This window comes from Thunnus albacares, chromosome 11 (assembly GCF_914725855.1).
Source record: "Thunnus albacares chromosome 11, fThuAlb1.1, whole genome shotgun sequence".
In the NCBI taxonomy this organism is placed as follows: domain Eukaryota; kingdom Metazoa; phylum Chordata; class Actinopteri; order Scombriformes; family Scombridae; genus Thunnus; species Thunnus albacares.
In genome coordinates this window covers 10,263,911-10,275,326 of record NC_058116.1, presented here as the reverse complement: position 1 = coordinate 10,275,326, position 11,416 = coordinate 10,263,911, and the positions used below count along the sequence as shown (strand labels likewise).

At 41.1% G+C, this 11,416-nt stretch overlaps 3 protein-coding genes across 4 annotated transcripts; all 3 read right to left on the bottom strand.

Moving 5' to 3' along the window:
* Positions 1 to 534: 534 nt before the first annotated feature.
* On the bottom strand, positions 535 to 2,999 carry zgc:101559 (Ras-related protein Rab-33B-like). Of its 2 annotated transcripts, none has more exons than XM_044366319.1 (2): positions 2,637 to 2,999; positions 535 to 1,815 (listed from the first exon to the last, which is right to left on the bottom strand). In XM_044366319.1, the coding sequence occupies exons 1-2, from the start codon at positions 2,892 to 2,894 to the stop codon at positions 1,375 to 1,377; spliced, it is 699 nt and encodes a 232-aa protein (XP_044222254.1). In that variant the 5' UTR covers positions 2,895 to 2,999; the 3' UTR covers positions 535 to 1,374. The 2 variants fall into 2 exon arrangements, with proteins under 2 accessions (XP_044222254.1, XP_044222253.1); XM_044366318.1 differs by having other exon boundaries at positions 535 to 1,821; positions 2,637 to 2,983.
* A 1,065-nt stretch (positions 3,000 to 4,064) lies between these two features.
* kbtbd7 (kelch repeat and BTB (POZ) domain containing 7) lies at positions 4,065 to 8,834 on the bottom strand. The gene has a single exon (XM_044366314.1). The coding sequence runs from the start codon at positions 8,192 to 8,194 to the stop codon at positions 6,317 to 6,319; it is 1,878 nt and encodes a 625-aa protein (XP_044222249.1). The 5' UTR covers positions 8,195 to 8,834; the 3' UTR covers positions 4,065 to 6,316.
* A 1,201-nt stretch (positions 8,835 to 10,035) lies between these two features.
* Positions 10,036 to 11,023, bottom strand: wu:fc50b12 (uncharacterized protein LOC103911624 homolog). Its single transcript, XM_044366681.1, has 3 exons — positions 11,003 to 11,023; positions 10,747 to 10,910; positions 10,036 to 10,520 (listed from the first exon to the last, which is right to left on the bottom strand). Exons 1-3 carry the CDS (start codon positions 11,021 to 11,023, stop codon positions 10,289 to 10,291), a joined length of 417 nt encoding a protein of 138 aa, XP_044222616.1. The 3' UTR covers positions 10,036 to 10,288.
* Between the last annotated feature and the right edge of the window lie 393 nt (positions 11,024 to 11,416).

Genomic DNA, 11,416 nt, shown 5'->3' with positions numbered 1-11,416 from the left:
TGAGTATACTTAATTATCGTTTCAAGCACATAATATAAGTAATATAATATAAGTTGCACAACATATATGATTACATTTCAGCAAAGTAATACAACTATTAAAAATAATTAACATAACACAAAATATTTAGGATCAAAAATGTCAACATAAAGTTCCACGTATGTTTATTGATTGGTAAGTTTGACTGTTCCTTTGTAGTGTCAAAATCTGTCAGTGAAACTGAAACCTTGAAGTGATTTCTAAATAGAAAATAATTCATATTGATGCTCAGCTTTAGGCAGGGACATTGTAAATGAACTGGGTAAAACATAAACAGATGAATCACAAAAGATATATTCTGCAATAACTTGTTTTACATTAGATGAAAGAATAGTGTGTGTTAGGAAATGCGTTGTGTTGTGTAACTGAGCAATGCTGAGTCATGTTATGCAGACCAAGGGAGCTGCCTAAAGATGGCAGAGTACATCCAGCCCTGCCCTTATACTCATCATACCAAACACTTGCAACCAGCAACCTCAATAATTCAAATTATAATAATACTGATAAAACCATTTTTATTTTCTTGCAGCTTTACATGCAACACATGTATCATTTGTGATTTTATTTCACACCATCAGTTACCTTATGCCAACACATGAATTTCAAGGACCACTGAATCACTGTTTATCAGTTGAACTATCTGGATTTGCAATTTGTCTCAAAAGACAAGTACATGTTGTCATTACTGCTACCGGTTTGATTGAGTGTGTATGCGAATGAGCTGACAATAAAGCTGGTTATGATCATATTTGTGTTTAAGAGATGCGCATTCCACAACAGCACTCCCAATGCAGTTATATTTTTCTTAAGAACTGAAATGTCACTGTAAAACATTTGTTAAATAAAACGATTGCACAATTTTCTTCACAGTTTCAGTTTACCTTATTGGTCCCTTTACACACACTGAAAACTATTTCCCCTTTAATTCACTGTCTGCATTGAATACTGTAGATTAGTGCTGCTAGACGGCTGATTGCATATCATCTGTTTCTTTGACTCAAAGTGATTTTATGTGCAGTTTGAGCTAAAAATGTTTTTGCATACCTCCACATCATTACATGCATTTCATTGAAATGTTGATTAAATATTGTGCAAACTTGTTGGCCCATACTGTCACTATATGTGTGGTACAGCAGGAAGGAAAAAAAAAGTAAAGTCATAGGTATCTTCTTCCTTTTCTATCCCATGATCATATTAGGTCTTTCTGAATACAGTCTTAATGAGAGGAAAGTCTGTTCAGCACTGCTTTCCTCAGCACCCATGTTGTCAATGAAGGCTGTGATGACCTTGAGACACGCTCTGTGCACATCCATCCACAACAGGATGTAGGTGACCTCAGCACTGACAAACTGCTGCTTCTTGCTCTCTCTGGTTCCACAGATACCTTATACTGCTCTCACTGGGCTGCTTCAGTCTCAGAGGTTTGTGGTTCTTCAGTCTATAAGCCAAAGTCAGGAAGATGGCGTCGACGTGTTCCTTCTCAGAAGGTTCCTTGGCCGAAGTCTCAAACAGTGGGAAATTGTAGCTGTCGGCTAGACACTGGGCAGCTGACGTGGGCACTTCCCGGCGGTCCCTCAGGTCACATTTGTTCCCCACCATGATGCGGGGCACCAGGGGCCCCACAGAGTGTCGGCTGCACTCCTCAATCCATTCAGGGATGCTCTCAAAGGATAGGAGGCTGGTCACGTCATACACAAAGATGACGGCATGGGCGCTGCGGTAATAGTGCTCCACCATGCTCTTCCTGAAACGCTCCTGACCTGCTGTGTCCCAGATCTGCAGCTGGCACAAAAGAAACACACATTGATTTAAAGGATAAGATGGCCATGAAAAGACCAAAACCAGCAATGCGTTAGTGCGTCTCTGAATACTTTCTGACTTGGGTCACAAATAGTTTCATTTTTGATAGAAATTTCCCAAGACAGCGGGGAACTGCAGTTTTTTAGCAAATGTTCCTCAAACATGAGTAAAAAGTGCATTTGTTTGGTGATATTTTCAGCCACAGATGAATACAAATGTGCTACAATTATGAGTATTTACAGCCACAGGATGGCGTATTTGGGACTGACTCGAATAAAACTATGGTGCACTGTGTTCATGATGATGAATGAGCATGTCACCCGCTGCAACGGTGTGGCTCACTGATGTGTTTTTAATCATTTTTGGACAACAATGGAGCTCTATGACACAGAGGAACACAAAGATAGATCAGACTTTGGCTACACAGCCACATTTATGTATCATTGAATGTCTTATTTTAAATAAACATAACTATTTACAATCAGCATGATATGTGAGGTGCATCAGTTGTGTGTGTTGAGTGATGAAGGCAGCAATAAATGTAAAACAAATAAACCTTTGGAGATGATGTTTGTACTATATTTTTTATTACAGAAGTATAATATCTACTGTTATTTTATTGGAAACTGCCTTCCAGATGGTCATCTCTCACATCTAGAGGTAGGCCTATGATTTGTAGTGGAGTAATCCCAATAAACAGCCTTAGAATAAACAGATGGTCGTCTTTCCAGACACTGAGGTATATATGTGCGTGTGTTGCATCACAGGGTAGGTCTGTGTGCTTTATGTCCTCTCACCTTGATACTCTCCCCATCGAGCTCCAGCGTCCTCTCTCTGAAATCGACCCCGATGGTTGCCTCTGGGTTCTTCAGGAAAGTGCCACCGCAGAACCTGTAAGTTAAACACGTCTTCCCTACATTTGAATCTCCTATCACGATTATCTTGAAAACCCGAGCTTGTGCAGTCTCGCAGTCGTGATGCGACGACAGCTCTAAGGAGTCATTTCGACTGAAAACTGTGTCAAATACCTCACCAGGTTTGTTTTCTATTGCCATCGCTCATCTTCTCGCAGTCTGGAGACTGAGCGGTGCCGAAACATCGCGAGAACTGTGAAAGCACCGCCAATAGATGTCACTGTCGAGACAGTTCACCTCTTGAGTAGATATCATGAGTTACTATCATGACAACAAAGGCTACAACTCTTTGCAATATATTCATATTAGCTAAATTAATTCCTTCTTTCAAATCCCTTCTAAAAACACACTTATACAGACAGGGCCACTGAGGGGTCTTTCTGTAAATTTTGACGTTTTTAATTGTTTGTTTTATCTCCTCTATGACCTTTTATTCCTATTTTTATGAATACTGTTATTCTCTGTTATTCAGCTCTTCTATTTATTTAAAGGTGCAGTGTATAGAATTTAGTGACATCTATCGGAACAGACTTGGCAGAAATGGGATATAATATTCATAAGTATCTTTTAATCAGTGTAAAATCACCTGAAAATAAGAATCATTGGTTGTTGTTTTTTTCCTTAAAATGAGACCTTTATGTCTACATAGGGAGAGGGTCCTCTTCCATGGAGCCCACCATGGTTCTACAGTAGTCCAGAACGGACAAACCAAACACTGGCTCTAGACAGGACCACCGTAGGTTGTCCTACATGCTTGGAGAGGGAGAAGGAGGGGGAGAGAGGGGTATTCTGTTGTTGCAATCTGCAACCTCACCACTGGATGCCACTAAATCCCACACACTGCATCTTTAATTGTGGTAATATGACATCACTGTCTCCCTGAATTTTATTGTATGTAAAGCACTTTGTTAACATTGTTTCAAGAAAGTGCTATACAAATTATTATTTTATTGGGATTTTTTTAAATGTACAATAAATAAAAACAGTTTTTTTGTTCCCAACCTTCTATTTCTTTGTTCTTAGGTGAGATGAATTACCAAAAAGTAAGAAGTTCTTAAAACAAAAGTAATATATTTGAAGAAACCACTGACAACAAATGCATGGTCTTCTTATTGTCTTTCCTTATTTGAAAGATTTGTTATTTTACTTATTTTCATATTAATCTCTCAATTCAATTATATTTTAATAAATACTAATACTGTAATGTTGAATATGTTATCAGCACTCTTGTATTTTGTATTGTGTACTTGCTTTGTACCTGATGTGCTATATGCACTTACTTCCTGAATTTAAAAAATAAATGCTCTTCTGTATCAGACACACAGAGGTTTATTTGACACATACACCAAAAACATCATTATAATCCAGACCCTGTTTGTTACCAGAGCCTACCACCCAGGGTGGGCGATAAGCACGAGTCACCAGACAAATGCTGGTAAAATATGGCTGGTAGATTTCAGACACAAAATAATGATTTACTATTGAGTGACTGGTGAATTTGAACATTTATCTGTTAGTGACTGGCAGATGTTCACATTTCAAAAAGTTAATTTCCCACACCCCCCCTTCCCACACACACATATCCAAAAATATAATAATAAAGTAACATTTTAACTATCTGTGATCTCAAATGTACAAAGACAGACAACAGTGACACTCATTTGCCGGTTTATTAGTTACACCTAGCTGAATCTAATACAACTAATCGTACCCTCATGGTTGATTCAACTTAATGGTTATTTTGGAGGCTGTAGTTTGTGGTATTGCTTTGTACTGATGGGTGTTTCCAATATTTTGTTCACCACATTTATATCAATGTGGGCAGACAGATTAGAAACATAACCTGGTAGGTGAGTGTATGGGGAGGCTGTGGAAACCGATGGCTTTGCAACACGAATCACATGCAGATAAATTGTCCTTGAACTAAAAACAATTCATCAGTACCAAACAATACTCTAAACACTTTGTGAATCTTGATCGTAACATAAATGTTAACTTAAAAAAAAAATACAGATACAAAAGCACATACATTCACGCAATAAAACTGTTTCAAATAATTTTCATAAAATTCATCATCTTTGACCAAAACAACCTAATTTTTACTACATCTCAGAAAAAAAGTCAAATCATGGCATACAGGCTTTTGCTGAAGCCTAAACCTGAGTCAGTGTACAGTACATTGGCATATACATTTCATAGTGAGTTTCACAACACAGCGGTGTGACGTCTTCATGTGCATCAACAACATATAAAGGGCAGCGAATCAGATAGCCCTGTCAATGACTGGTTGTGTTTTCAGTCATAAACATGAGGCACTTAAGCTGCCTGATGTCTAAAAAAGTCACAGTCACTGTTTTACACAGAACATAAGCAGGTGTACTCATGTAGTCAAGCTAAATGACACATAAGCACATATTCCTCTCTTAATATCAGACAACGCTGTTGAGACTTAAAGCATTAAAGGGGCACAACACAAAAAGTCATATAAGGTCTTCTGTGGCTCTAAATGAGCTTCATCAAGTTTTAAAAATGTACTCAAGAGACATCAGCCAGGTTATTGCAGCTTGCGTTTTGAAGTGTAGTATTTACAGAAAGCCTGCATTACAAAAAATATAAGAGATTTTACACACAAAAGCCACGAAGCGCTCCTGCTATACCGAAAGTGAAATCAAGAGCAACATAAGATTCTTCATATTTTGCATTTGACTGATGTGTTTCCCTAATGAGCATCACCAGTTTTTCTTTTCCTTCCTGTCAAAAGTACATTCATCTTGTACCCGACGTGTTTAATTTCCTGAATAAATATTGTCAATGTGAATTTTGGTAGCATCAAAGCACACTTGAATTATACTCATAGGCCTTTTTTGACAGCAGACATTCGACTTGTCATAGCAGGAAGTGCACAGGTGGAGCTAACAACATGAACCATGACTCAGTTCGAGCAATTACTGCAGTGCAATTCAGCTATGAATTATGTTATTAGTAACACATGTGTTTGACAGGTTAAAATATCTCTGCTGTGTAAAGGTGTATTCTGCATTGTTACCCTCGTCTGGAGCCTATATGGTGATATTTCAGCCTCTGCTACTTTGATTTTTACCCTTCTTCTTTAATATCTCTCACAATTCCTCCAATTCTAACAAAATGTTTACTTAAGAAATTCAGCTGCCCTCATTAATATGCTTAACTGGAAAGGTTGATACTCCACACTATGGGGGAACCTACTGTGGACTATTTGTGTTTCTATCATGTATTTGTTGTGAGTTATTGAGCAAACAAGAGTCTACACACTGTGTCACTACCAGCATTTGTGCTGACTTGAAAATAAAAGAGAAGTATAACTGAAACCAGCTGTGATCATTTTTGTGAATGATCATAGCCAGACTGATGATATATGAAAGAAAATATTTCCACTTCTGATCAACTTGCGGTCCTACCGTAAATGACTGGCTTTAATACTGAATTGAATCTGGATCTGCGACCTCTCCTGGCAGACAGAACCCTGTAATAATCATTAAATTATAAATAAATTTAACTTTTCTTTGACACAGTGACACATTTCGCTACCAGTTCTCATCTGAGAATGAGCTAGAGCTGCCAGAGTCAGAGTCTGCGTCTGTTAGTCCATCAAAGTCCCAGTCTGCACTGGACCCACTGTCATCGTCTTCCTCTGTAGAGAAGCTGTGAGCAGAGCCGAGGCACGCTGGGTACACACGTGTCGAAACACACACTGGTCCCAGGGTGGACACATACACTGCCATGACATTCTTCCAGGTGTCCCTGGCTGGGTCGTATTCGTGGATGAGGACCCTGTTCTTGTTGTGCTGCAGTAGAGTCTGGGTGAGGAGGAGCAACTTGTTGTTGTGTTGAATCACCTGGTAATTTAGGGCACGGCTATCGATAGGAATGTCACCCAACCTTCTCCATTCCCCCCTGGTGGGACTGTAGGCTTTCACCACAGGGATGTCGCACACACAGATGATCTGGTCCTGAAACACGCAGGCCTTGTGAAGCTTGTCTCGTCTCAGTGAGCCACAGTGACGCCAGCGGTTCCTCTTAGGATCATAGCAAAGCATTCTTCTTTTGTTCACCACATACAGGTGGTCATTCAACGCCACCACCTGCATTTTACCTAAAGAATGAGGCAGAGGAGCCACAAATGTCCACTGGTTCCTCTGGACGCTATAACACTCGACCTCCTTTAGTCTAGTGTCCGTCACTGGGTTCCTTCCTCCCAGGAGATACACATGGCCGTTGAGGTAACCCATCCCAGAGTGTATCCTCCCCAGCGGTCTCTCTGCCAACTCCTGCCAGCTGTTGAGCACAGGGTTATACAGCCAGAAATGTTTTGAAAGGTGGGAGGCTAGGTACAGGTTGTTTTCAGGGGTGGCACAGGCGATTAAGGACTCCATGGTGGAGCGCTTGTAGTCCTGACTGCTGAGATCTTCGAGGGGGGGAGCCATGAAATACAGATCCTCTGAATAAGGGTCACAGCACATTATGTTGTCATTAGGTAGGCCAAAGAAGAGAATCATTTCTTTTGCGCTCACTCCTATTCTGTGTTTTGGTACGTCCACAGCTGCGGACATGCCACAGCCGTCCTCTGCAGACCTGTTGAAGAAAGACTCAAGGTATTTCTCAATTAGAGGCCTGGCCATGAGCCCCTCCAGGTAACACTTGTCCTTCTCAGTAAACAAGTTCCACCGCACACACTTCAGTGCCTGCAATGCATCCTCTGAGTCCTTTTTCTGCAGTGCATTTGCTTCTATCCACTGTAAAGCAGCGGAGCACACCTTTCTCTCACAGTCCACATCCAAAGTGTCCAGAGATAGCAACTCCTTTAACTGCATCAAGTCCAGCTCACAAAGCTCCCCTCCATTACACAGCTGGCTGAAGTTCCTGGCTATGAAGGCTTGTGCATTCTCCTTAAGCTCAGGGTTGTCATACGTGTCAGCAAATTTCAAAATACCCACACAGTTGGAGAGATCCAGCCTCCTTGTCATGAAACTGGAGCAGGCTTTCCTGATGTACTCCAGCTGCAGCATATTGGCAGCCGCGTATAGCCTTTGCACATTGCTCTCCGTGATGGTCACCCTGCCTGTGTAACAATAGTCGATGATGACCGACATGGACTCAGCGTCCACCCCGCGGATGACCACTCTCTCTTGCATGCTCTCATTCAGCCCCCCGGTGAACATGCTTTTGAAGTAAGGGCTGGCGGCGGCGAGGACGTTGCGGCTGCACAGGAACAGTCGGTCAATGTCACCTCTAGCGGACTCTCCTCCGGGCTCCAGCGACTCCTCTTCGCTCTCCACCCCGATGGTAACGTCCCCGAGGAGCCGACAGTCGTACAGTAATTTCAATTCCCTCATCAAACCCGGGGCGTGATTCACGTCCTCCAGCACCTCAGGACCACTGAAGCAACTCAGCGCCGAAGCCATTGCTGCAAACTTCGCTGAGCAATCGAGCTATTATTTCACGTCGGCGGCGAAGGCTTCAAATAACCGGCTGTCATGCGGTTGACAACATTCAATAACACCAAAGGGTCTGTGCGATGGTAGTGACACATCCGCGGTTTATACACAAAAATCAAACACATGCTGCGAAAAATACATTACCAGCTAGTGGCTCAGCGGTCGCCTGTGTGTCTGAAAGCCGACAGTTCTCTGTCTCAAAATGACCATAATGTCGCGTTTAAATCAGAGATAATTCGTTAATTATATGCTGAAAAACACTGAGCCAGTCGTATCCGTTTTCTTAGCTTTGCTAGTCAGTTGTATTATCTCTCCCGAACGTAGCGGACAGCAGCTCTCGTAAAAAAAATTAACCGTCAAATTGGCGAGTGTTAAAATAAACATTTTCCGGGAGTAATTGCCAAAATAAACTCACAATTATGTACAAGTGCTGCAGCGATTGATCATGGTTAATTTCTGAAGCCAACCCAACACGTTTTCTGGAGATTTTAAATGCAGTTATTTATGTTTTACACTTTCCACTACTTAAATTAGTTTCTTAAACACACAAGGGGAAAAATGTAATCGCTTGTTTTGAAGGCAATCTCTCCTCGCTTCCGCTCTGGCTCACCGCACGGCGTTATTTCTTTATTACCCACCCGCATTCTGCCAAGACCCGCCCCTACTCTGCCTCTGATTGGTTAGTGCTCGTTGCCTTAGTTGGTTGGTTAGAAATATCAGAGTGAGAGGCCTCTGCGGCCACTGCGCGCTCACACAAGCTTGCTAAGAAAGGGTTCAGGGTCTCTGATAGGCTAGGAGAACTGGGTCGATTGAGAGCTGCCAACATTCAAATTAAATAATTTAATCAAATGTACCTTCCATATTTGTGTGCATGGTGCATGACTAAATTAAATTTGTTCGATGCTTAAATGTGTTTGATGAGTGAAATTCATTCATTTAATATTTAAATTTGACCACCACCTCACCTGGAATAAACCTGCACATCCATGGTACACCCACACAGGCAACTTCACTTATTTAGTCTCTTCTCAGAGGCGTGTGGGCATGTAGAGACTGTACTTGACTGGCGTCTCTGTGATTCTCCTGTTGGCTTTGTTGGTCTAATTAGAGCTTTGTCTGGCTGTTCAGGGTCTTTACCAGATTAAAAGATTTCCTTAGCCACAACCTTTCTAACCTCTGCTGTCTTGTATAGGCTACAGAGCCCTGCACACCAAAACAATTAGACACAACGCAACAACCCAGTAATACGAAAACCTTGCTGTACTTTTATGCAGTGATGAGTTAGTGACATCTAATATCTGTTTATTTTCAAACATTATTCTAAGCAGGCTGAATCTTCTGCACTGTATATCCATCGATAGATGCACATAAACCACATCTGTGTGACTCACTATACTGCCATGAACTCCTGCACTACTTGTATAACCTGTACATAATCCTGTATATACAGTTTGCAGTAACAATTTGACTTGAGTATCCATTTTCAGGTGTGTACATAATAGATTTAAATTTATGTTTGCTTATCTTTGTTTAGTTTTGTTGTCTTGTGTGTTTACTTGCTCATGGCACTGTGTTAAAGTACACTTAGAGCTACTGAGTCAAACTTGACTCTAGGAAGCTGTGATAGGCATTTTTCACATTCTGAAGTTTATTGACATTTTAAAAACTACATTTTAATTGACTTGTCAGGAAAAATATGTACAGTACCAGTACCAGTGCTATATTTATGATAATTTTTATGCTATATAATCTATCTATCTATGTATCTATGTATCTATGTATCTATCTATCTATCACTTGTTCAGTTGTTTTAATTTTAATGGAACTGGAATTCAATGTGGGTCTTGCAAACTTGCTTTCCATCTTTATTGTGAAGCTTTAATGTCTTACAAGACATTAAACGTGGCACAACTACAGTGTATACTGGATATAACTATATGTCCCATTCCTCTCATTTGTTTCTTCAGTGACATCCAGTATGTCAGATTACATTCAGTGTGCAGTGCAGCCTATGTACATGGTCGAGTAACATGAACGTAGCCAAAGCTTCAGGTGCTTCATCTAGTATCTACGGTTGAGTTCATTGATCCTGCGAAGCCCGTCTTGGTTGTGGATGGTCTTGTGGACTGTGATGAGGAAGGGGAAGGCAGAAGGCAGCTCCACCCTGCGGCTCAGCTTCTGGTGGCCCCAGTGGAGGCAGCGCAGCCTCTCAGCCAGGTCCCGCCTGCCTGCTCGCTCCAGTCCATCTTGCAGCAGCTTGGTCTTATTGGGCTTGTCCCATGACCTCTCATACCTGTGGAGAATGATGAACATCTGAGAAACATATGGTCCAATCCATGTGGTCCCTGTTTTAATCTATAAAGAGTACAGTAATTGTAAATGCTCCATTCTCCCTCAAAAATACAGATAACGAGTAGTTGATAATCTGTTGTTAATTCAGGGAACTGCGCTATGTATGCACTGTGTTTAAGTATACTATGGTGTGTATATGTGGTCACACTATAATCACACACACATACCAGTTTTCCAACATGGTCTTAGCCTGGACACTCTTTTCAGTGGATTTGGTGTGGAAGCGTCCTATCTCAGTTCTGTTGAAGCCAAGCTCATACGCCAGGACTGTCCACTCAAAACCAAGCTGCCTGGAAATCTCCTGCAGCGTCTTCAGGTTGATTACAGCATCCTAGAAAACAAAATAACATGCAAAATCACTGTCAGTGAAATATCTGAATGGCATTTAAAGATACATGAAAGTGAAAAAATGAACATACATACCTCTTGGGCTTTGTTGGGCATTATCTCAAATTCCACGAAGATCAGTCGTGCAGGTCACACACTTAATGATGATTATAAACAATTCTCTGCTTCGATGTCTGTGATCGCTGTTTAATATACTTACATTTACAGTCCAAAATATTCCAAATAGCAGACAGAAGTATCTTATCACCCTACGGTACAGTATGCCAAAAATGAGTGTGGAGAGTGTTACTGGGGAGATTCAAGATCAACACACTAAGCTGTTAAACATTAGTCACTTTAGCTCTAGGGTCCCTTGTGGAGCTAACAACTGTCAGGTTCAAATGCCCCCAGCAGTTACATAAAGGTGTGCTGTGCTGTGTCTTCATCCTTATATTCTAGAAAACTCAGTATAATTTGGTCAAATCATTTTTCTATTGCACACGTTGAAGT

Bases quoted from the DNA above. Each gene is read 5' to 3' on its own strand.
- zgc:101559 (XM_044366318.1), bottom strand. From the start codon at position 2,894: ATGGCAATAGAAAACAAACCTGGTGAGGTATTTGACACAGTTTTCAGT. The intron at 1,822-2,636 runs GTGAGAGGACAT...CTTTTGTGCCAG, and splicing joins TCGATGGGGAGAGTATCAAG to CTGCAGATCTGGGACACAGC.
- kbtbd7 (XM_044366314.1), bottom strand. From the start codon at position 8,194: ATGGCTTCGGCGCTGAGTTGCTTCAGTGGTCCTGAGGTGCTGGAGGAC.
- wu:fc50b12 (XM_044366681.1), bottom strand. From the start codon at position 11,023: ATGCCCAACAAAGCCCAAGAG. The intron at 10,911-11,002 runs GTATGTATGTTC...TTTGTTTTCTAG, and splicing joins TGCCCAACAAAGCCCAAGAG to GATGCTGTAATCAACCTGAA. The intron at 10,521-10,746 runs GTATGTGTGTGT...CATTCTCCACAG, and splicing joins AAGACCATGTTGGAAAACTG to GTATGAGAGGTCATGGGACA.